Below are 23,002 nucleotides of genomic sequence, written 5' to 3'. Positions count from 1 at the left end.
TAGGGGTAGAATTGTAACGCCCCAAAATTTTAATTTTGGGTATTGTAAATGTGTGACACAAAATATCTATTTGTTTTAGTGGTTATGTGTTCTGGGTGTGTTTGGGAGGTTCCAAGTTTAAGCTAGGACTTGGGCAAATTTTGGCATTTTTATGAATAAGTCCTATCTTTGGTCAGTAGGCTTTTAAGTAAAAGTTGGCAAATGATTAACAGAATGGGTCTGCTGGTCTGGTGGATAAGTGGAGTGTTGGTGTGAAGGAGGTCCTGTGTTCGAATCTTGGTGTGGGCATTATCTTTGCTCGTGCGTCTAGGAGGGTTTGAGATGGACTAAAAATCTGAGTAGTGGATTTAGTAGGGAGTTTGATGGAGAGAAATAAGGGATTGGGGTGGTTATCAAATATTCTGTTCATCTTTCTTTTTTTTACTTTCCCCAAAATCCTTCCACCCTCTTTCCATTTTTCTCTTCATTGCTGCTGAATTTCTGCTCTCTTTCACCCTTCATCTTCTTGATTTTTCTTTTCTCACTCTGCCTCGTATCGCTCCACGTGTAATGACCCAAATTCAAGGTTATCGGAAGTAGTTTCGTAACCACAAATCCAATTTAAAGATAAATTTATTTTAATATTTTTGCATGAATATTTGTATGATAGGAAAATCGTATGAAAATACCGATAGAAAAATTTTACCGATTTAGTGGTTAGTTAGAAAAAGAAATTATTGAAGAAATTGGGTAAAAATAAGGTATCGAGACCTCAATCTCGTAAAACCGAGTCAAAAATATTTTTATAAATATTTATGAAGTGTTAGTAATATGGTATTAAAATTTCCTTAGAAAATTTTAATGTTTGGCTAGTCAATTAAGTGAAAAGAACTAAATTGAAAAAGGTGTAAAAGTTACTAGAAAGATTAAATAGCTCAATTGTTAAATGAGGAGGGACATAAATTGCAAATAACCCCAAAAGAAGATATTTTGGGCGGCATAAGCTGTGAAAAATCAGGAGAATTGAAGAATTAAGGGTAAAATTAGAATATTGCAAAATTTGCTTTAAAAGTTAGGACTAAAGTGGAATTATCTAGATTTCTCTTTATTTTTCTGTATTCTCATCAGCAAAAAACGTCCTAAGGGTTTCTTCAAGCTGGTTTTTTATAATTTTTGCACCAAGTGAGTTAATCATTGCGTTTTTCTTGTAATTTTTGTGTTTCAAAAGACTTTTACAACTAGGTCCTATTACTAAATTCATTAGTTTTTTATTTTATGAATGAATTTGAAAGTTGCTATGAATATGTGCTGGAAGTTTATGATGAAATAGGATGAAATTGAAGCTTTAATTTGTTTATGAGATGATTTTATTAAATAATTTCAATAGAAATTGATTTGTAGGACCTAATTGTGAAAAGGTTTGGAATTAAAGTCTAGTACTAAAATTATGATTTCCAAAGATTATAAAGTAGTTTAAAGTGATGGGATAAAGTGTTAATTGAGAAAAATCAGCTCAATTGAGAGGTTAATTGAGCAGGGATGAAATTATCATTTATTGAAAGTTTAGGGAAAAATGGTAATTAACATCATACACTAAAACAGTTTTGGACAGCAGCAGTAGTCTAACTTTGAAAAATCACCAAAAATTGTAGAGATCGAATTAGAGGATGAATAAAATATTAAATTAAATCTTATTGAGTCTAGTTTCTCATAAAAGAAACGGTTTAATCAATGGAATTGTAAATTATGAGATATAATAGATTTTGTGAGACAATGTCAGAATGAATTAGGGTTTCCCTGTTCTGACTTTGGAAAATCATTTAAAATTGTACAAAAATGATTATGAGTTATAATTTATATGGTTAGAATCCTTAATGAGTCTATTTTTAGAAGAAACAAACGGAAACATCATCCAAATTCTGTGTAATGAGATAATTAATTTTTAGTGAAGAGGGGTCGGAAATGTCAAACAATGAAACATGGGAATATTTAAGGAATAAACTGTACTTTTTTGCTAAACTAAAAATTATGAAAATTTTATGGTAATAATATATGTGAGTCTAGTTTCAGGGAAAATTAACGGATCTTAATTTGGAGTTCCGTAGCTCAAGATATAAATAATTTAGTGACTGTGACTCAATGAGACAACTTTGAATGCACTATAAATAATAATGGAATTATAGAGAATGTTACATATGAACATGAAATGTATTAGATTAATGATTAAATTTATTTATTTAGATCCAGAAAATTCAAATACGAAGCTAGATCGAGGAAAAGAAAAAATTCGGGATTAGTAGATTTTTTTTTACGAACAAGTGTCGTGGTAAGTTCGTGTAACTTGAATTATATTCTTAAATGCTTGAAATGTTTGTTATTGATGTGAATATGGTTTGAATGTTAATTGTATGAAAATTGATGAAACATTGATATATTTGATAAAAAGGGGAAGAAATCCTGGTTGAATGGAAGGAAAATTCGATGGATCTCTGAAAAGGAATTGACGGTAAAAAAGATCTAGCCCGGACGGGTGATCCTATCCTGATATAGCCCTTCTGGAGAATATGTGGAAAATGGATTTAGTCTGGACGGGTAATCCGAATTAGGGTCTGAATTGAGCCTGGACTGGTAATTCAGATCCAAGCTCATTAGAGTAATTGTCGTTGCAGAGGATTTAGCCTGGACTGGTAATCCTGACAATACTCTATAGGTTTATATTACAGGAGATTTAGCCTGGACTGGTAATCCCGCTGTAAGGATGAGGTTCGCGGGAGTGTGCTCTCTGAAATGGAAATGTGTGCACATGAATATGAATTGACGGACCCGGATTTGTACACTTAGGTGTACCCCTGAAAATCCATTAAGTAGTTCAACGGGATAAATATGGAAAAATAATAAGGGAATGGAAATTATGGAATTGATGAGCTCATCAATCATGACATATATATTATTAATACATGGAAATTATTGAACTAACTTGAATGTTAAGTTTGTGCATGATAGGGGAATAATGTATTGAATGGATGTATGAATGTTTATTGCATTGTATTGAAAATATTAGGTAAGTATAATTCTTGTTACATGAACTTACTAAGCACAAAGTGCTTACTCTGTTTCATTTTCCCCTGTTTTGTAGTGTTAAGAGCTCGGAGGTCGGATTTGGTCGGAGACACATCACACTATCAACCTCAAGATCTCGGTATATAAAGAAACTTTATTTTGGAAATCAATGGCATGTATAAGCTAGTAAAGTAGATGTTAATGTGAAATGAATGTATGGTTAGCCATTGGTATGGCTAACAAATTTTGGTTTTGGTATGTGATGAGATTATCTTATGAATACGATAAATCTATCTTGAAAATATATTGAAATGGATTGGTTGTGTTGGATTGGTCTTGGTTTAAAATTTGCAGGGAAGATTAGATTTTTATAAAGGGGTTATATTGAGTTTTTAAAAAAAATATTATTCGGTAAAATCTGGTAATGCCTCATACTCTATTTTGGCGACGAATGCGGGTAGGGGGTATTACACCACGTTTGTCTGCGATCGTTCGGTAAGTTTTAGATAAGTCATTTGTCTCCATTTGTTAACTTTCTTTTGAAGTGTTTTTTTTATGCCAATTAGGGGAGGATTCAAGGGCTCGTAATCACCAATCAGAGTCTTCCTCGTGTCACCTCGTAATTGAAATCACTAAGGGTGTTGGGGTAAGCATTGGTCGCTTGATTAGCGCTATGGTCATTCGTATTCGTGTTTTAAAAACTCATTTAAAATTTGACTCTGTGTTTGGGAATGTCAATTCTAAGTTCTGAGTGTCTTGGGAGTGTCTACACGTCAAACCGGAACCAGGTGTGTACCCGAAACGCAGAAAATAGAATTCAGTGAAAAGCCGAAATTGATTGTTGTTTGGACAGCAGCAGTAGGATAACTTTGAAAACTCACCATAAATTGTGGAAAGCAAATTAGAGGATAAACAAAATATGGAATTAAATTTTATTGGGTCTAGTTTCTCATAGAAGAAACGGTATAAGTAATGAAATTGTAAATCGTGAGATATAATAAGTTTTGTGAGACAAGGTCAGAATGGATTCGGGTTCCCCTATTCTGACTTTGGAAAATCATCAAAAATTGGAGAAAAATAATTAGGGGTTAAAACTTACATGTTTAAATTATTAATGAGCTATTTTCAATAGAAACAAATGGTAACTTCATCCAAATTTTGTACTAAGAGATAATTAATTTTTAGTAAAGAAAGGTCGAAGCTATCAGACAGCAGAATAGGGGTAAGATTGAAGATTTTACTGTACTTATTGGCTGAACCAAAAATTCTGAAAATTTTATGGTAGAAAGGTATTTGAGTCTAGTTTCAAAGGCATCAAGCGAATCTTAATTTGGAATTTTGTAGCTTAAGATATAAATAATTTAGTAACAGTGAATCAAGTAGACAACTTTGAAGGAACATATAAGTAAATAGAGAAAACATATATAAACATTTAGCTAGCATGGGTTACATCAAAAATGGACCATGCGGCCAAGGCCAAGGCCGAGTGGGTCATACGGGCGTGTGGGCCCACACGTGCAGACCACATGAGCGTGTGAGCCCATTTTCACTGAATTGATTGCTAAGGTTGCACGGGTCGCCCAAGTCAACTGTAAACCTACTGTAGGGTCGGTAAGCATCACTTAGACCCCTAATTGTTCGAACTGACAGTTTGATTTATATATGTGTTGAGAATGATGATAGTATGCTTGTATACTAAATTGATTATATGTACTGATGTCCAGAGATAGCATGTCATGACTTGTATGTTGCATTGCACGGGGTTGAGTTAATTATATTTGGAGGAAGTGTACTGAAAGGCTCTTAAGGCTACAAATTACGGGTCGCCCAAGTCGACTGCAAATTACTGTTTTGTGCCGCATTCGGTACTACTTGGAATGTAGGGATGGGTGGGTTGATTTGATCCCCACATAGAGTGTAGGGTTAGACGGAGATGGTGTATAGAGGCTAGTTGGGTAGGACTTTGTTACTGAATACTGCATGACTGTTACTGATACTGTGATGGGCTAAGGCCCTACTGCATATTTGATACTGTACTGAGATGGGCTAAGGCCCAAACTGTTACTAATACTGAAAAAGGGCTTAGGCCCAAGACTGCTTTAACTGTGCACTGTGATTTGCTGTTGTTTGTTTTCTGTGGGATTACACTCTGAGTTTTCGTAAATTTGTCCCTTTTGTTTAAATATGCACAGGTAATCCCTAGATCTAGACGGATTGGTACAGCGGATAGGCCCGGAATATGGGCCTGAAATTTTGCCCAGGCCCAGCCCGGGAAAAATATCATAAGCCCGAGCCCGGCCCGACCCAGCCCATTTTTTAATAAATATTAAAAAATTATTTTAAAAATAAAAAATATTTTAAAAGTATTTTAAAATTAAAAATTAAAAATTAAAAATATATATTTATTATATTCGGGCCGGGTTGGGCCCGGGCCAAAAAAGTGGTGCCCGAGGCCCGGCCTGTTTTTTAAACGGGCCTCATTTTTTTACCCAAGCCCATATTTCGGTCCTATATTTTTACCCGAACCCTCCCATATTTTGGGCCGGGCCGGGCCGCCCGGCCCATGGACAGGTCTAGCGGCGGAGGACTCGACGGTGACCACGGTTTTGGACTTTCATGGTTTTTAACCAATATTTACGATAATTTGTTTTATTTCTATTCTATTTTTACTGGCAAAGTTTTTGGGTTGTAATTGGACTTTCAGACTTTGGTTTTGGGTTTTAATTATCTTTACCTTATGGATTACAATTGCTAGTAGTAGGAAACCTCGGTTTTCAAAAAAAAAATAAATGTTTTTCTCAAACGCACGATTGTTTAATCTGTTTTAGAAGCTTCCGCAAACAAATAACGTTTTGAAACTATCGATTAAATGAGCAACACAATTTTGGAACTAATAAGATATTAAGAAAAGGAAGTTAATGGGAATGGTTTTAACGCAACGACACAGTTTTTAAACACTCTATCATATAAAATCGCTAGATTCGACCATAACGTCTGGACCGGATTTGGGGTGTTACAACATATTCCTATCAACATGTATAATTATTTTATTCTATTCATTATGAGATCAATTAAAGTAATATATAGTTCCTAGTGAAGGTTCAACTACTCAACCTGTTAAACGACTAGGTGGTAGCTTATCATGTATTGGAAATATAATTATATTTCTACTCAATGGACTGGAATATGTTGGAATAAACTTATTGGTTATATAATGTATTATGAATAATATCTTACCTTTTAAAAAAATAATCTTAAAATACTAGTTTGAAAACCTTTATTTATAAATTAATCAAAAACCATTTAATCAAAACCCAGCTACTTGATAATATTAATTATTAACTACAACATCATACTTTGACTATTCTCTACAATGAACTTGTTGCAAAAAAACAACAGTAACCAGTTAATTTATTGATTAGTGTGTATATCCAAGAAGAGCATTAGGTAATACCTCCACGTTTAGAAGGTTAAAAGTTAAATTAAAAATTAAGGTTGCAAAAATACATGTATGCAGTTCTGAACTTAGATGATTTCATAAAAATAAAAAAAAAAATGAAATTCAAGTATATTTTGATGGAACATGAAAAAGAATGAAGATATCCGCATTCCATAAAAAAAGGTTGATGTGTTGAGTGCAATTAGAGTAAGCTTCGAATGGGCTGGTAAAAAGGATGGTCATGCAAAGAGGGTTTTGCAACTATTATTTTGCTATACCTTATTATTACTACTAATTTTTGGAATAATGTCGAGTTTACTTTTTTAACTAATAGAGGGATTCTATATAATTAATTTTAAAAAAATCATAATTTTACAAAATAAATATTAAGTAGGAGTACAACTTTTATAAACTATAAAAATAAATATGATGTTTTGATACAATAATGAGAATCCTAAGCAATCTTAGTATATATGTTTACAACTAAAAAACTTCTCAAATTTGCTACTATATATGATGGTCTATTTATCTATATATGATGTTTGCATGTGTTAGTATTCGAATTCAAGTAGGCTCGTAGATAAAGATGTATATATTTTTTGAAGGAATATATTTTATTTTATTTTTAATTTTTTTTATGTTCATAAAATCATACATAAAATGGGTTCGATTTAAGTAGTGAATATAAATAATTTTAAAAAATTCTGATAACATAAATGAAGTACATGTAGCGTCGGGGCAAGAGCAAGAAGTAAGTCGTGCACCCCACTTTCTCACCTTCCAACAAAATAAAATAAACCCTAAATTTTCCCATCACTCCTTCCCATTACATTTTCCAAAGAAAAAGTTTTTGCATTGAAAATACAAAGAAACCATAGCTCCCCAGGGCCTTGACAGTCCACACCCCCCAAAGCCAACGCAAATATAAATCCAACAAATTTCTTGGAAATTTTTAAAAAGGAACTTGTACTTACTACACCTCAAAAAGTCTAATCCTTGTATTTTTAAATATTTAAATTTAATTCCACTTAATTTAAAAAATTTGATCTCTCTATTAGTTTGATTTAAAAATTAAAATTGAATTAACTTTTGTTAAATTTTAAATATATGTTACCAATTAGACTTTAATACTTAAATAAAAGTTTTAAATATTAAAATATTACATACGAAAATTCATTAATAATATTATCAATTAAAAAGTTTGAAAGAGTATAGAGATAGGGCATAATTAAACAAGAAGGAAATAAAAATATATACTTTTTTGGGGTTAATTTCTTGCCCTTAGCAATTCCTTAGCTTTGATCGGTTATCATACTTGCTTGCTTTCCACTAGTTTCTCTCTCTCTCTCGCGGCCAACTTTTCTAGAGAGTTGAATTCTTCCATCTGTTCTCTTGTTGTTAAAGCCTTGATTCGGTCGTATCACTACCCAAAACAAGATCCAAATCCAGTTTTCTACTGCTTTGTTTATAATCTTTTTTTCTTTCTTTTCGTGAGCTCAAAAACTTGAAAACCATGGCTAATCTATGGTGGGCGGGGCAAGTAGGGCTACAGGGAATGGAAACATCAGCTACTTCATCATCTCCAATGAAGAAACCAGATCTGGGTATATCCATGGCAAACAATGGAGAAACAGGCAGTGGAGGAACCGGAGAAGAAGAAGAAGACAAAGAGCATAGCGATGAACCCAGAGAAGGTGCCGTAGAAGTCTCCACTCGTCGTCCCCGAGGTCGACCAGCAGGCTCCAAAAACAAGCCCAAACCACCCATCTTTGTCACCAGGGATAGCCCTAATGCACTGAGGAGTCACGTTATGGAAATAGCTAATGGTTCTGATGTAGCTGAAACCCTAGCTCAGTTTGCTAGGAGGAGACAAAGAGGAGTTTCAGTTCTTAGTGGGAGTGGAACCGTCACTAACGTTACACTCAGACAACCTTCAGCTCCTGGTGCAGTGATGGCTCTTCATGGTAGGTTCGAGATTTTGTCTTTAACTGGTGCGTTTCTGCCTGGACCAGCTCCTCCAGGGTCAACCGGGTTAACTATATACCTAGCCGGTGGTCAAGGACAGGTTGTTGGAGGTAGTGTAGTAGGGTCACTGATGGCATCAGGGCCTGTCATGGTTATAGCAGCAACGTTTTCTAACGCTACATATGAGAGGCTGCCTTTGGAGGAGGAAGAAGAAGGAGCTGGTGGAGCTCAAGGTCAGCTTGGTGGTGGTGGTGGTGGAAGCGGTGGATCCCCACCAGGGATTGGCAGTGGAAGTGGAAGTGGAGGACATCAACAAGGCGGCATAGGTGGCGGTGGTGGTGATGCTCCAGGGTTGCAAGTTTATAATAATTTGCCACCAAATTTGGTTCCTAACGGTGGACAGTTGAGCCATGAGGCTTATGGTTGGGCACATGGTGGAAGGCCACCATATCAGTAAACATAAGAGAAAGTAGAATAGAAAAAGAAAAAACATTGCTTGTGAGAGATTTAGATATATGCTTTCACTTTCATTACTTTGCATAATAAGATGATGTTTAGTTTCTTACGAACTTCCTTTCATCTCTTCTTTCTTTCTTTGTTAGATCATAAGACAGCATAAAAAGGTATATCACTAATTATATATTTAGTGAATTTTTCCATGAATCGTTAAAACCACCTCCATTTTCATTGCAATTCACAAGCTTACAATTCATTTCTTTTTTCACATATTCGAATATTTTCAATTAATTGTTTTTGGATCATTTTATGTCAACAATGGCTTGAATACCATATTTTTACTACTATGTTGCAGAAGAGGAGAGTTAATGTCATGATTTTAATATCAATTTTCTGTTCCAAGCAAAGAATTGTCTGCATTTTATAAGACTATATGCATTTTCTGTTCCTAGTTCCTTGATAATCAACTAAAAAGGCATAAAATGGTTGAGTGGGAGCTAAAGCTCAACTTCAAAAACATACCTCCATTTTACAAGATTGCTTCTCTTTTTCATGTTGATTTTACTTATGTTTCTAGGTTGGTATGATGTAATTTAGGTGAGGGGATGTTGGTACTTAGAGAATTTATATTACATTTATACATCATCTATCAATTGAAACAGTTGATAACAAAAATATCACCTAATTTTTATAAATTACCTATTTCATCCTTATCATTTCAATTAACTTTTGTTTACATAAAGTTATTATTTATATAAAATAAAAGGATCATAAATGTTAAATTGAAACTATTTTTTTTAAAGATGATTGCATGAATTAAGTTTATTTTCTGTTTTGGAAGAAAAAGTAAAATTAGTAGTTATCATGTTTGTGCCTCAAACTAGGTAATGAGGTAAGCTATAGGTAAATTTTTAATTAAATTGTTCTATTAATTAATTCAATTGAATAATATTTTTATTGAGTATTAATTTAATTGAATAAAGATAATATTAAAATATCGTTAATTTAATAAAAGTACTATGAAAGTCTTTATATCAAAAGTAAAATTATATTTTGCTGTATTTACTCAAAAAATGAATAAATTAATCCATATACATTAGATAAAAAAAAAGTAAACTTATCATTTCTAATAGAAATTTCATCTTGTGTGGCTGACAAAATAACCAAACAATTACACGTAACATGCCACATGAACCTCATTTTGATGTTCAAAAGTCAATTTAACAGCAAAAATGAATAAAATTTTATCAGAAAAATAAATTACCTTCTAATGAAAAATACAACACAAATTTATCAATCTTTTGAGTATAACGAACAAAATGCAATTTAACTGTTAATATTATCTCTCTTATTCCACCAATATTATATGAAATGCAATGAAATGGGGGTGCTTTCGGCTGGGAAGTGCGAAAGCAAGAATGGTTCTTGGCTTCATGCCATGCCATGTGCTATGCAAATTCTCGTACTCAGCATTATTTTTTTAATTTTTGTGCATCATCCTTGAACCTTGAGTTTTTTTTCATATGTATACACATGTAAATCGAAATCTGAGAAAAAAAAACAATTACAAATGCTAAAATCCAAACCCTTTCATCCACCTAACACCCTCTTGAAAGTTCCATAAATGAATCAACTAAACTGGGGGGTAACGTTTTCATGAGTTTTGGCATGCTTCTTGGCTTACCTTTAAAATAATTCCAAGTGCAGCAGTGAAATTCAATGGCAGTCTGCAGAAGGAACACAAATGGCAGCAAATCAAACATTCTTTAAAAAATATGAAAACATGATGGAATGTGCATTGAATTTTGCACAAAACAGCATCTTTCAAGGCATTACTACATGTAAGACTACTGTTTTTCAGTATTCACATTTGCAGAAGTAAGAAACGAAAGCATCATGAGACTTGAAACTAACTAGATCGATAAAAAGTTCGATCACAGTCGTTGCTCCTTAAGTTCCAAATGCTCATTTAGGTATATTTCCATCTTTACTGGCATAGCTGCAGAGAATTTAAACCATGGATTTCATGCAAACCTTTCATCTACAACATGAGCAAATGTCAGAAGTAATGATAAAGTCCGAAACAGTTGTATTGGCATAAATTTTTAAGACTATGAATGTGAATGATTTCGTTATGACGGAACAATGTAAAAGATGTTAGCATATTATACACAGATCTCTAATAAAATGAAACTAGAATCCAGTTTCTTGAAGTAACGTTTTTGAATTTGTCCTCCAGCAGCAAGAATCTTAAGAAATCGGGTTTTTGAATTTGTCCTCCAGCTACAAGAATCTTAAGCTTTGGCTGATGGATTAACTTGAAAGTATAGAACGAGGGCTGCACAGTCATCATCCTCATCCTATTACAATCTATTAAGGTAAAGAAAGGAATTAAATCAAGTTAATGGCAAAAGATCAGCATGATGTCCATAAAAAGGCTGGTTTTCTAAACAGTCAAAAGGATTCTAGAGTTTTAGCAAACATCAAGGACCCTCGTCACATGGATTCACATGATGATGACATTGTTAATGAACACCTTAGTAATTTCACCTAGTTACTTGCACAACATTCTAATGGCAAAGCAGTGAGAGTGGTGGAACCCACGTTGGATTTAATAATTAATTTTTTTTATTAAAATAACCTTCAACTAAAGCCAAACAAGAAATAGCTATTCCTTTATCTACCCTAGTTGTCTTTCTAAGTGTAGTTTTACCAATGTTTGCAGCCCTGGCTCTTCTTAAAAGTTGAACAAGGTAATTAAACTATAATACTTTTAAGAGGGAATCCGGAAAATCGATATTATGGAAATGTGGTCCACCCAAATAAAGCCTAATCTGTATAATTGCAAACGATTAATTTATTTATTGATAATGGAGAATCATGCATCAGCAATTGAAATTTGAGAGCAAGTTCACTTTCCAGGTCTAAAATGCTGAATTATTTTATTCGTTGCATGTACCTGCCGTGGGGTACACAGCGTTCTCAGCGAATTAGGTGCCATTTGACCTAACTTTCAAAAGGTTGCACCTCCTATCCGGTTAGATAATCTCAAATTATTTCGATTTTCCAATCAAATAACACCACGTTCATCCCATTGATGGCCATTTTAACATAGTCTACTAAAGCAGGAGTACTTTAATGCACTCACTTGTTTCAGTTCCCTGATGAATCATTATTCGTGATGCAATCCCTGATAAATGGTCACCAGCTACCAACATTCATCTCCTGAAGGGAACTTGCAAACTAGAAAAGCAAGTTAAAACTAAAGAAGAGTCTACTCAAAGTAAGAGCCAAACGTGACAACCGCTCACCAAGTTACAACCTGTCATTTTTATTGAACAGCAATCTTCAGTATCCGTACACGGCTGGAAGATTCAAATAAATGATTCATCAACTCCTCGTGTATGGAGGCCAAAGATTGCTGCTAAACAAAAACAGAAAATGATTGCTGCTAAACAAAAACAGAAAATGAAAGGAAAGAAAGGACTGCGGTTATGATTTTATCCAGACGTCTTCAACTAATGTACAAAACAAGGGGACGGCTATACTTTTTGTAGTTACTAGCATTCTCTGGATGTTAAATGAGTCATTTATGTTTTTCTCCAAAGTTTCTAATTATAGTTTTAATTAGAGGGTTGCACGATGGGACCCATATATTTGTATGAATTCAATGATGGGATCAGATCATGTTGGAGTATGCAATGTGAAGGTACTTTCATATTCACTTCCTACAATATTCTTTCCATCTATAGCTCAATACAGTCCGAATTTTGAAGTCAATAACTATGAAGTTGTTTTCTCTCCCCTACTGTTGATTACTTCAGCAGATTATGGATCACTAAATCCTGATACATGGATGATTATGCAGCAGGGGGATGCCAAACCTTAAGGCACTAGAGAGGCTATCACATATATGTAAAACTAATATTTGATAACCGTCATAATAATTAACTTTTCATGGTCCATATCTGAGAAGTAGGAGGAAGGCCTTTTTAATTCGGTGACAGACTATCGGTTTATGAGGCATAAATGTTCTTTTCAATCCTATTATGCACATCAGCAATTAAGCTAGATTAATTTAATTTTCATTTGTTAGTATTTAGGGTGCTATATGGCAAGTCTACAACAAATAAATATCCATTTTGTCTTGATCTTAATGTTTAGCAGTTTTCTCAAATAAAACTTAGAAAAGTCAAAAAGGAAGTTTATATGGCTCTTCAATCCCGGATTTTAAACCTTAGAAAGCTACATGTGTTGCATGCAGGCATACAATCTTCATTTAAATACCATCTCACTTCCATTAGAAATACAAAGAAAAGAGAGACGAACAATTAATTAAAACAAAACAAAAACTAATATTTTACAGTAATAAGCAGGTTTCTTTCAAGATATATATATTTATACTGGAACTTCCACAGAACTGAATCAAAACCATCATATTGGAACAATAATGGCATATTAAACCTTACCAACGTCTGCAAAAGTAAAGGATGGGATTTCAATCTTTTGCTCTTGCAGTCTCCAAATTACTGTGTTGGTTGATAAGCTGGAATTGTGGAGCTCTGCTTATCATTATGCATGCCGGAAATAATTGAATGCAGGCAGAAGGGGGAGTGGGGGACCATTAACATATATATCAAAAAGTAAGGGGGCATATTGATATTTTTCCATTTTCTGTAAATTTACAATAAAAGATAGAGTGCAGAAATGGACAATTGTAGAAGAAGACAAAAGATGGGCTATTTGTACCAATTTCAAGGAAAAGGGTCCCACTACAGAAACCAGATCTAGTTGACAATCTGACTGATTAAGATTTTGCCTACCACATGTATCATGATGTGAACATCTTAGCTACTAGAACCCCTAAAATTCCGCCTGGATTTTGGGGTTAGCCTGAACACTGTCCAATGCTTCTTTGAGTTTGCCATGTACATTTCTAAACTTAGCATTCATACGTTTCTCTTTCAAGTTTAAACAACATACGGAAAAAAAATCCATGGTCAAAACTTAAGAGAGGCGTTATGCACACAACACAAGAATAAATGCATGAGACAAGACTACGCACAACATATTAAAGACTTCATTCAATTATTGACATCAGGACTCCAGATGCATGCATAGAGAGATGGTGACAAGTTGACCTTAATCTCATGAATGATACAAGATATGAATGCCCCATCAACCCCTCCCCTGCATATATGCATTTTCTTTTGAGGGAAGAGAGTGATGAGACATTCATATCTTGTTTTATGCATGAAACTAAGGTTAACTTGCCACATTCTCTATATGCATTCATCTTGAGTCTTGACATGTCAATAATAAAAGTGAAGTATTTAATATGAGTGAACTGCTACAAAGAAAGGGAGACAATATTTTTGTTGGTTGGGAACATTTAATATTTTCTACATTTTCATTTGTTTTCAGTATTAAAAACATTTAATAACGTTGACCTAAACATTAAAATAATTAACCAGTGAGACTATTATAATTTAACAGTTTTTATGGTTACAGAAGCAACATGCTGAAGAAAGAAACCACTGAAAGCTAGACCAAGAGAGAAACCATGATCAAATGGAAGCATTACCAGTAAGTAGCATACCCTGCCAAATCCTATATATAAGGAATGCCGAGTTTTCTGCACTCATTTCCACAATTTAGCAAGAAGTTTATTCACACACAACCTGTGATGATTCAAGCGCAACATATATTCTGATGCTAATTTTATGAAAGTATTTATCTTTCCCATTCGCTTGCTAGATGTGAAAGAGAATTCTACACGGTGTGCCTGCTCCAAAAATTACTTGACCGACCTCCAAAGATAGCCAGTATTTGCTAACCTATTTCTTAACAATGTGAGTCGTAAACGGCATGGCCAGCGGATCTAAGTAAACGAAAACTGTAAGGCCTCCTGGATTATTGGTCAGGGGCCTTTGAATATACAAACGATGAGTGAGAAACAAACCAAATTCAATTCTGCATCACCATATGCATGTATCTACATAGTTGTAGCATTCACTAACCTATTCTATCTTGACAGATATTCAAGAGGAACGATCAAGATTAGGGTTATTGAAATGATTATGACAGTACATATATGTGTCCAAGGCCCTAAAATCGGACTTGTCTGGACCAAGGACTTATTTAGTTGACATAAATTAACAGTACAAAACATTAGTTCTATGACACGCTTAACAGTACAAAACATTAGTTCTATGATACGCTGAAGGTCCAAATAACTTCCATCTTTTGTTCTTCTCCATGCGATCGGACTGAATGATACCATTCCGCAGGCTTAGAGCTGTCATAACTATTTAGGATGTCTTATGGGAAAAATGATTATTGAATATCAATTTTCCATTCATTGGACAATGTCCTCTACATGAAATTGTAAGTCGACCATCAGCAATTTCCTTTTGTTGGCATTCTGATAAGAGAAAAATCTGTCACCGTAAGCTATATGGAGAGAAAAATATGCACATCTAGTCATTCACCGAAAAAAAGAAGCCCTCTTCCAACCGTACCTTAAGTAGTGCTGCTGACCTATAAATTTATGTGGGCTTCTGGAATTTACCGTGTACCCATACTCTTTGCATGCTCTTCCCGTTTCGGCGATTCACTGACTTCACACAACAATATTCAATCTCTAGCTGCAAGTGCAAATAATTTAACATTCAACACCACTAGCAGTCAAATTAACCGCGAACTTCTTTAGGGTTTCTATCTTCAGACATGACAAAGTAGTTATAAAATATAAATCTATAAATTCCGAGAAGGTTTCGTTCTCTCTTTGATGTAAAGGGTCAGCCAAACCACACACAAATGCTCTAGAAACCATTCCAGAGTGAGATTTATGCAGTAAAAGTCAAACCAATGGTGGTGAAGCAACTTATATCTTACGCACAAATCCAGGTTATAAGAAGTACAAACTTAATTTTTTTCCCAATACCCAATTTTGTACCTCGATGAAGCCAGCACAATTGAAGAGATTTTTGACAGTATCTAAACAGAAAAAATATGAACGGGTGCCATCTGAACGCATGTATTCCCTGAACCCAACTCTTTGGTCCGGTTCAAATCTCAGCATTGTCATATCATAGAGACCTGGATTCCATCAAACTGAAACTTTTGTAAACTGATTCTGGAAACAACCTTTTATTCTTTTCAAAAGCACTAAATTTAGCTAGAAATACAAGGTCTGATGAAAAACTACAGTCAAGCATTTTACAATAACTGAAAGCAGTAGCATTGTGATTTGTTGATTAATACCATAGTCCCTAAATAAGAGCATGCCGCCCGGTTTTAAGACAGAAAAACACTCTCGCAGGGCTGTTGGCATTATTTGGAGCGGTACTGCCGATAGAGTGAATATCTGACACATTATGTAGCAAAGAAAACATATCAAAATCCATATATAGTAGACTCAAATAGTATTTTATATCTATTTTTCATACAGTATAATAATTTCAGGATAATGCTTTTTTTTTTTTGTTGGGGGGAGGGGGGATGAATATTGCAGAAAAAAAAAGGGACTTGCAAAGGAAAGGAAATTGGAAAATCAATGCAGTTCGCAGCTATTTGAAATTCTAGAAGAACAAAACATAAGTCGCATTCTACCACCACTACCTAAACCATGTATTCAATTTGTAGACTAACCATGACACTCTGTACCAAAACACGTCAATCTAGCACCAATTTAAACAAGAGGTGAAGAATACACTCAACCACTTCTAAATGATGGCATGCCTTGTTTTCCAGGCTAGTTTCCTGTTACGCATCCTGAAGCACTATCTTCACTTTAGAAGCTTACACTCTTACCTTTCCAGCATAGCAGGTTACAATCCTCTTTCATTTTTTCCCCATCGTTTACTAATAATTATTGGATGTTGTACCTAATAATGTGGTTTAGGGGAGAAAACAGCAGTAAACAAGAGAACTAGGGTTGTAAAACTAGTTAGGAAGAAGTTGGAACTCTAAAGAACCTAGGGCTTAAAAAAACCTCTAATTTCTTTATACTAATTCAGAAAATAATAATGCTATAACTGTAAATCTGTTACAGCATATTTATAATAGCTCGCTTGCGAGAAAAGTTACTGGACTTTTTTACAAATAAAGTTTACAAATAAAGTTTTACTCTTAACCCTAGATTTAACCCTCAAGAAAAACAATATAAATAATAAAGCTTCTGCATCATTCTCCCTGGCTTGGAAAATTCAGCTCCGGCATAAATGGACCAGCTCTTTGTAGTGCTTCATGATTAATAACTTTGTTGGTTCAACCTGTGCCCTTTTGTCTTGTTCATTCTTTAATTTGAAATCCAGCTCCAAACATTGCTTTTGAAGTAACTCCAAATCCCACTGTATTTGAGTAAATCTCTCTTTCAAACAAAACAACTTGCTGCATGTTCTCACAGTTCTCTCTAGTGGTTTCAAGTTCCACTTCCAAATCCTAGTAACTATGTTGCAAGGAATTGTCTAACTGCAACTTCTTGATTCAACATTGATATAAGATCTCCCATGTCTGTTTTTGCTGTAGTGAGTCTCCTATGTATATTTCCAGCTCTACACTTCTCTATATCCGTCACAAACAGTATCAAGGGACAGCCTTTTCTTTCATTCAATACAACCTCAAAAGGTTCATTAACAACTAGCTTGTCAATTGCACCTCCAAAACTATCTGAGCACAATGAATTAGCAGCACAGAAGAAACCAGGATCTTCTTCACAAAGATCACCAAGGTCATTGCTCTAGAGAATAGATCTGTCATACTTGACCCCAAATTTTGAGGAACCATTTGCTTCAAAAGCAAGGACTACTTTGCTCCGAACACCAGTCGTTGGCCTCCTTAAAGTAGTTGTGGAGAGGAAAGTCCAAAAGGTGATGTGGTACCTACAAACTTAACAGTATCCCTTTCTTAAATGTATAGTTTTAGATGGAGAAGTAGATACTTCCAGCTTTGGCATAGCATGGGAGCTCAGTGAAGAACCACCTGTTGTATCAGCTTCCACACTGGAAGTCGGTTTATTTTGCTGCAAAAGAGCAGTTTGTGCTGTTCTTTTCGCATATATAGATGCCCTTTCAACTCTTGAAGATTTTTTTACACTATCAGCTTCGATTCATGTTGATCCAGATCCTAAATAAGCTCTAGCATAATAGCTTAGATCCATATAAGCATCTAATGCTGGAACAAGCTGTGATTCAAATATTCTTCCCTAATAATCATGATCGATAACATCTTCATTAACGACAATAAAACGTATTACATCCTCTCTTTTCCATCCCGAAGAATTGTAGATCACAACAATCAAGTTCCTTTCAAGAGACAGGTCAGTTTTTGATACAGGCCAGTAAGTTATACTCAGAAGTGGACAATGCTGGAAATTGGTGGTTGAGTTTCTAATGGATGACTTCAAATCAGTTAAGCAAGCAAGTGAAGATGAAACAGCATATACAGGCATATATTGCTCCAAGTCTCGTTCCCATAATGCCAAATCGTATCTTCTTTAAGCTTCAGCCATGTTCCCTTTTGGCTTTGTTCCCTAACCTAACTTCATTGTCGTCTTCTCTAATAAAAGCAGCCCGAATAACAACACAAATTCCACCCCCTTGTTTAGTTTGAAGTTGGAATATTGAAGAACAACGGAAACTCACATCTTGAAAAATACAGAAGTATTGCCGCTGCCAAACTGCAACAAGTCTCTTAATTGAAATGATTGTAAATACTCCTTAGGAGCAGCATGAAAAAAATTAAACCCCATTCTTGTTGATAACCAAAATTATCTGTCCATGTAGAAGTTCAATTGGATCATTAATTTTGCAAACATGAAAGAAATCGAAATCCTATAAGAAGTGTCCACAATAGTAAAAACTTTTGTCTTGCATCATCTTTTGTAAGATGTTCCATTGAAAGGTTACAAGAAAACATCCAATTCCCAATCTCATCTTGTTCAAGTAATTGTAATTTGTCTCTAAAGATATTTGCGTAGGAGAGTATTCCAGTCGATGCACAATTCAAGGCTACCAACAAATCCAATCTCAGGTAAGATCAGTAGTGTAGACAATTGCACGGCATCATCTCTTCCAGCAGGATAATAGCCCACAATGTAATCATGTTGTAATTGAAAATAAGAAAGTTGTACAAACATTGGATCCTTTACAGCATCATCTGACTCCCAAAATAGCCTCATTTTAAATATGATTTTGTATTGTAATGCTTCCCCTTTATTTTGATCCTTGGCTACCTTGACTTCCACCTGCTGGTCACCAATATATTTATTATCTAACACAATGTATTCCTCATTCTTACCTCTTTCATGAATTTCATCCACCAGCAACTGATCTTCTCTAGAAACCACTAGAACTCTATTTTCACAAACAGCTTTCAGGTTAAGTGCAAGTAATTCCCCCCCCCCCCTTCACACAATAACTTGTCTTCAAGTTTTCCTGTCAGTTTTCTTTACTCCAGAATCATCATCTGACGTTGTGTCCTTTGACATACTAGGAGATTTCCAATTTGCTTCCAATCGTCCCCCTTCTTTTGAGATTGTGGTTGTCATTCTTTAAACAACCGCAGGCTTTCCTTCTTCACTTTCCTCAGGATACACATCATAAATAAGATATAATAGATCATACTCTTGCTCTTCCACATGCATCTTGTCAAGAAAATCAGCACCTTTAACATCAATTCCACCCTCGCTTAGTTCAAAGGCATGCACCAATCGATCCTTCAGTCCGCATCATACCGCAAGGTTGGCAGCTCCTATGTCATGAAAGGGGTTTTCTTCGTCATTGAAATCAGATTAATCAGTGAGACTACCTTCCAGTATGTCAAACTGGTTGTCGGTAGCTTCCAGAATCTCCATCAAGGTTCCACTTCTTTCTATCACAGCCAAGCATAAACTGCAAGCGAAAATTCTTCAATCGCATGACGTATTGTAGCTAATTTCATTTCTCAACACTGATTCCTCTTCCTCGATCTCTAATGCATCCAACCATGGCTTAAAAGCAAATACTAATATAATCCCTAGGATCTAATTAGGCTCTAATGCCAAAATTGATGTGGTTTAGTGAAGAAAACAATAGCAAACAAGAGAATTAGGATTTATGACTGTAAAACTAGTTAGAAGTTGGAACTCTAAAAAACTTGGGGTTTAAAAAAACCATTCAGCTTCCTTTATATTAATTCAAAATAATAATAATAATAATAATAATAATAATGCTATGGCTGTAAATTTGTTACAGCATATTTGCAATAGACTTTTTTAAAAGTAAAGTTACTAGACATTCTTGCAACTAAAATTTTACTCTCAACCCTAGACTTAACCCTGAAGAAAACTAATATATCTAAAACTTGAAAACTATTTATTATAAAATAAACTGAAACAAAACTGAAAATAATAAAATATTGATGATAAAGCACCTGCATCACCTAATCACCGTGATAACTTTCAAGCATGAACTATGCAGTAAATTATTTTCCTTCATTTCCAAGAAAATTAAGATTTCTATTAACATTGCCTATCAAGGAATTCATGAAATATAATATGCATACCAAGGTAACAAAGTCTACACCACCAACGCAACAGCTTCTTTCTTCCATTGACCATGAACCAGTTTCAAGGGTTCTTTCTTCTCCAACATCTGGGAAGAAAAAGTGAGATATTAAGTCCATGATATAAGAAAAGCCAATAATTGGAAGCAAAGCAATGTAAGACACAGGAAAGATAGCTATCTGAAACACAAATTTGGTCCTTTTGTCCAAGATTTTCTCTGCAATTAGCATAAGCCAACCACTTTGGAAATCCAGTTGTTGCAAAATCACAATAGAATGGCCAGAAACGATTCTCAACTGATGCTACATTACTAGCAGCTACGAACTCTTTAGCTCTCTGTAGGGTCTCATTGCTACAATCGCATGCATATAGAATAATTTTCTCGTTGCCACTGGATAAATGTATTGAAGGTATAAGTACAAGAAACGAAAATTCAACATTATTTGATATTACTTTCCATCTACAATTTCTCAATACTTCAATATTAATCTTCACAACAAAAGCTCAAAGAAAACAATCTCAACTTTCATAAGTATCAACCAAAGTTCTCTTAGGCTCTTACTCTGAATAATGATATAAACTTTTGCAGAATATAGTTCACTTCTAAATGGATGGTAGAACAAAACCAAAGTGATTAATTAAGATTAGCAGCTACCTAAGACGAAACAAGTTAAAAGTAGACTATTAGTCCGTTGTTAAATCCATACTTTCAACAATATTCGAAAACCATTAACCTTTCTTTAATATAATAACTAAAGAAAACCAATGCTTTTCTCATATCATCAACACAACAAAACATCATTTTTCACTGCACTAGACAGTTAAGAATATAGTACAACTATCAAATTTTATTCAAATTATAACAACCAAAAAAAAATTAAAAACGAAGATAATTTAGGGGTTACCGCAATATAGGAAGGGCAGAACTGCCATTTCCACACCCAACCTCCAAAACCTTACAACCATCTCCACAAGAAACCAGCTCTGGAAATTCTTTCAACAAGTACCTCCTCTCCTGTATCAAACATAGTACCCATTTAAGCTTACGCAACAAAGAACTAAAAAGCAACAGAATACCCAGAAAAAGAATGAAGGAAAGATTGGATTTTTTTTTGGGGGGGGGTTATAGACAAACCTTGAAGAATTTGCCAGAAGAGTGTTGAATGTGGAAACTTTGCCATGCTTTTATGGGATCTTTTGAAAGTTGTTGTTCTGGTTGTGGGTATACAAAAGGGAGAAAATGGTAGTTAAGAGAAGGGTCGTTTTCTATTTCTTGTCGAAGTGTGTCCCATTTGAAGTCTTTGGAATGGTACTCTAAAGCTTCAGCCGCCGATGCACTCATTTTTTTGTCTTCGAAAATATCTAGTGGGATCAAAGTTTTGAGTTCTCAAACCACCGGTCTCAAATTAACTAAACTCGGATTTCATATGAACCATCATGTTCGGTTTATGTTTGTCACCAAAAAAGAAAAGAAAAACATGCTGAGTTGATGGTCTCAAATGCACTGTTCGCTACCAGCCCAACCTGGACCCTTAAAATTTCTTTCTATAGATTATAAACCAATTATCCTACATATTATCAACTTTAAACTTGAAGAATTTTAAGTTCCAATCCACATTATATTACACATGTTGGAACTCGAATTTGATATCTCCAAATTATACACACACATAATATAAGAAAAGAATTATTTAATAAATATATTTATTAAAAATTTATATACAAATTAAATAAAGCTTCAATTGAAAGGATAAAGTTTAATATTTAAAACTTAATGTTAAATATTAACACCGTGTATTTTTGTTGATTTATAAAAAGACAATATTCTCATAGTAATATAATTTACTTACAAAGGAATAATTTTTTATTTTTATTGATGTTAAGTTGAATCGTGACATCAATTCAACCAAAAATTTTAGTATTGCATTATTAAAACATTTATTTCTTTTTTTTATAAATGTATATGTTAAAATAAATTAATCTATATAATTGTTTGAATCAAACAAGCTAAACCCACACAGATTTAAGAATAAAGTGAATAATTAACTAATAAACCACACATCTCCCACTTTCAACAGGTTTACTTTTAGGTACAGTACTTGGAGAAATGACATTGGTATTCTTACCGGATGTTTTATGTATTTGTATAAATTTAAAGATCCTTTGGGATTGGTTTGAGGGGTTGATGGTACTTGTGTGAACAAATTTGTGGAGGCTGGGGACAGCACGTAGATATGGTAAAAGAATTTTTCTATGGTGGTTTTCAGCATCCTGTCCCTAGAATTTATGCTCCAAAATTGATGCTTCAGTTCCATGCTCAGATGCCAAGGTTTATAACATTGACAAGTTGTTCTAAAACTGAATCATGAGGACAGAGACTAAAATGCCAAATCTTTTAGCCGTCAAATGCTGTATATGCACCAGTGATAGCATATGAAGTCAGGGTTTCAGAGCACCCATGGATATCACAGTAATGGCTGAAAACAAACAAACATCAACCATTTCTAGATTATATTCAACGGCAGTGATATCACAATAGCATGCATCAATGGGAA

At 34.3% G+C, this 23,002-nt stretch overlaps 2 protein-coding genes across 2 annotated transcripts; one reads left to right on the top strand and one right to left on the bottom strand.

Annotated features, from left to right (window-relative positions):
* Positions 1 to 7,707: 7,707 nt before the first annotated feature.
* On the top strand, positions 7,708 to 9,085 carry LOC107926760 (AT-hook motif nuclear-localized protein 19). Its single transcript, XM_016857691.2, has one exon. The coding sequence runs from the start codon at positions 7,992 to 7,994 to the stop codon at positions 8,898 to 8,900; it is 909 nt and encodes a 302-aa protein (XP_016713180.1). The 5' UTR covers positions 7,708 to 7,991; the 3' UTR covers positions 8,901 to 9,085.
* A 5,764-nt stretch (positions 9,086 to 14,849) lies between these two features.
* On the bottom strand, positions 14,850 to 21,984 carry LOC107926812 (tRNA N(3)-methylcytidine methyltransferase METTL6). The gene is made up of 8 exons (XM_041104587.1): positions 21,583 to 21,984; positions 21,353 to 21,462; positions 20,640 to 20,838; positions 20,447 to 20,548; positions 16,166 to 16,268; positions 15,858 to 16,000; positions 15,421 to 15,546; positions 14,850 to 15,323 (listed from the first exon to the last, which is right to left on the bottom strand). The coding sequence occupies exons 1-7, from the start codon at positions 21,787 to 21,789 to the stop codon at positions 15,448 to 15,450; spliced, it is 963 nt and encodes a 320-aa protein (XP_040960521.1). The 5' UTR covers positions 21,790 to 21,984; the 3' UTR covers positions 14,850 to 15,323; positions 15,421 to 15,447.
* Between the last annotated feature and the right edge of the window lie 1,018 nt (positions 21,985 to 23,002).

Source organism: Gossypium hirsutum, chromosome D11, assembly GCF_007990345.1.
Source record: "Gossypium hirsutum isolate 1008001.06 chromosome D11, Gossypium_hirsutum_v2.1, whole genome shotgun sequence".
NCBI lineage: Eukaryota > Viridiplantae > Streptophyta > Magnoliopsida > Malvales > Malvaceae > Gossypium > Gossypium hirsutum.
The sequence above is the reverse complement of the archived record's forward strand: the minus strand, read 5'-3'. Positions and strand labels throughout refer to the sequence as shown.

What these genes read in the sequence shown, in the direction of transcription:
- LOC107926760 (XM_016857691.2), top strand. Translation starts at nt 7,992, where the DNA reads ATGGCTAATCTATGGTGGGCGGGGCAAGTAGGGCTACAGGGAATGGAA.
- LOC107926812 (XM_041104587.1), bottom strand. Translation starts at nt 21,789, where the DNA reads ATGAGTGCATCGGCGGCTGAAGCTTTAGAGTACCATTCCAAAGACTTC. An exon ending in ATCTTGGACAAAAGGACCAA is followed by an intron (nt 20,549 to 20,639) that starts ATTTGTGTTTCA and finishes TTAATATCTCAC; the next exon opens with TTTTTCTTCCCAGATGTTGG. An exon ending in GTGTAGACTTTGTTACCTTG is followed by an intron (nt 16,269 to 20,446) that starts GTATGCATATTA and finishes ATAATGTGTCAG; the next exon opens with ATATTCACTCTATCGGCAGT.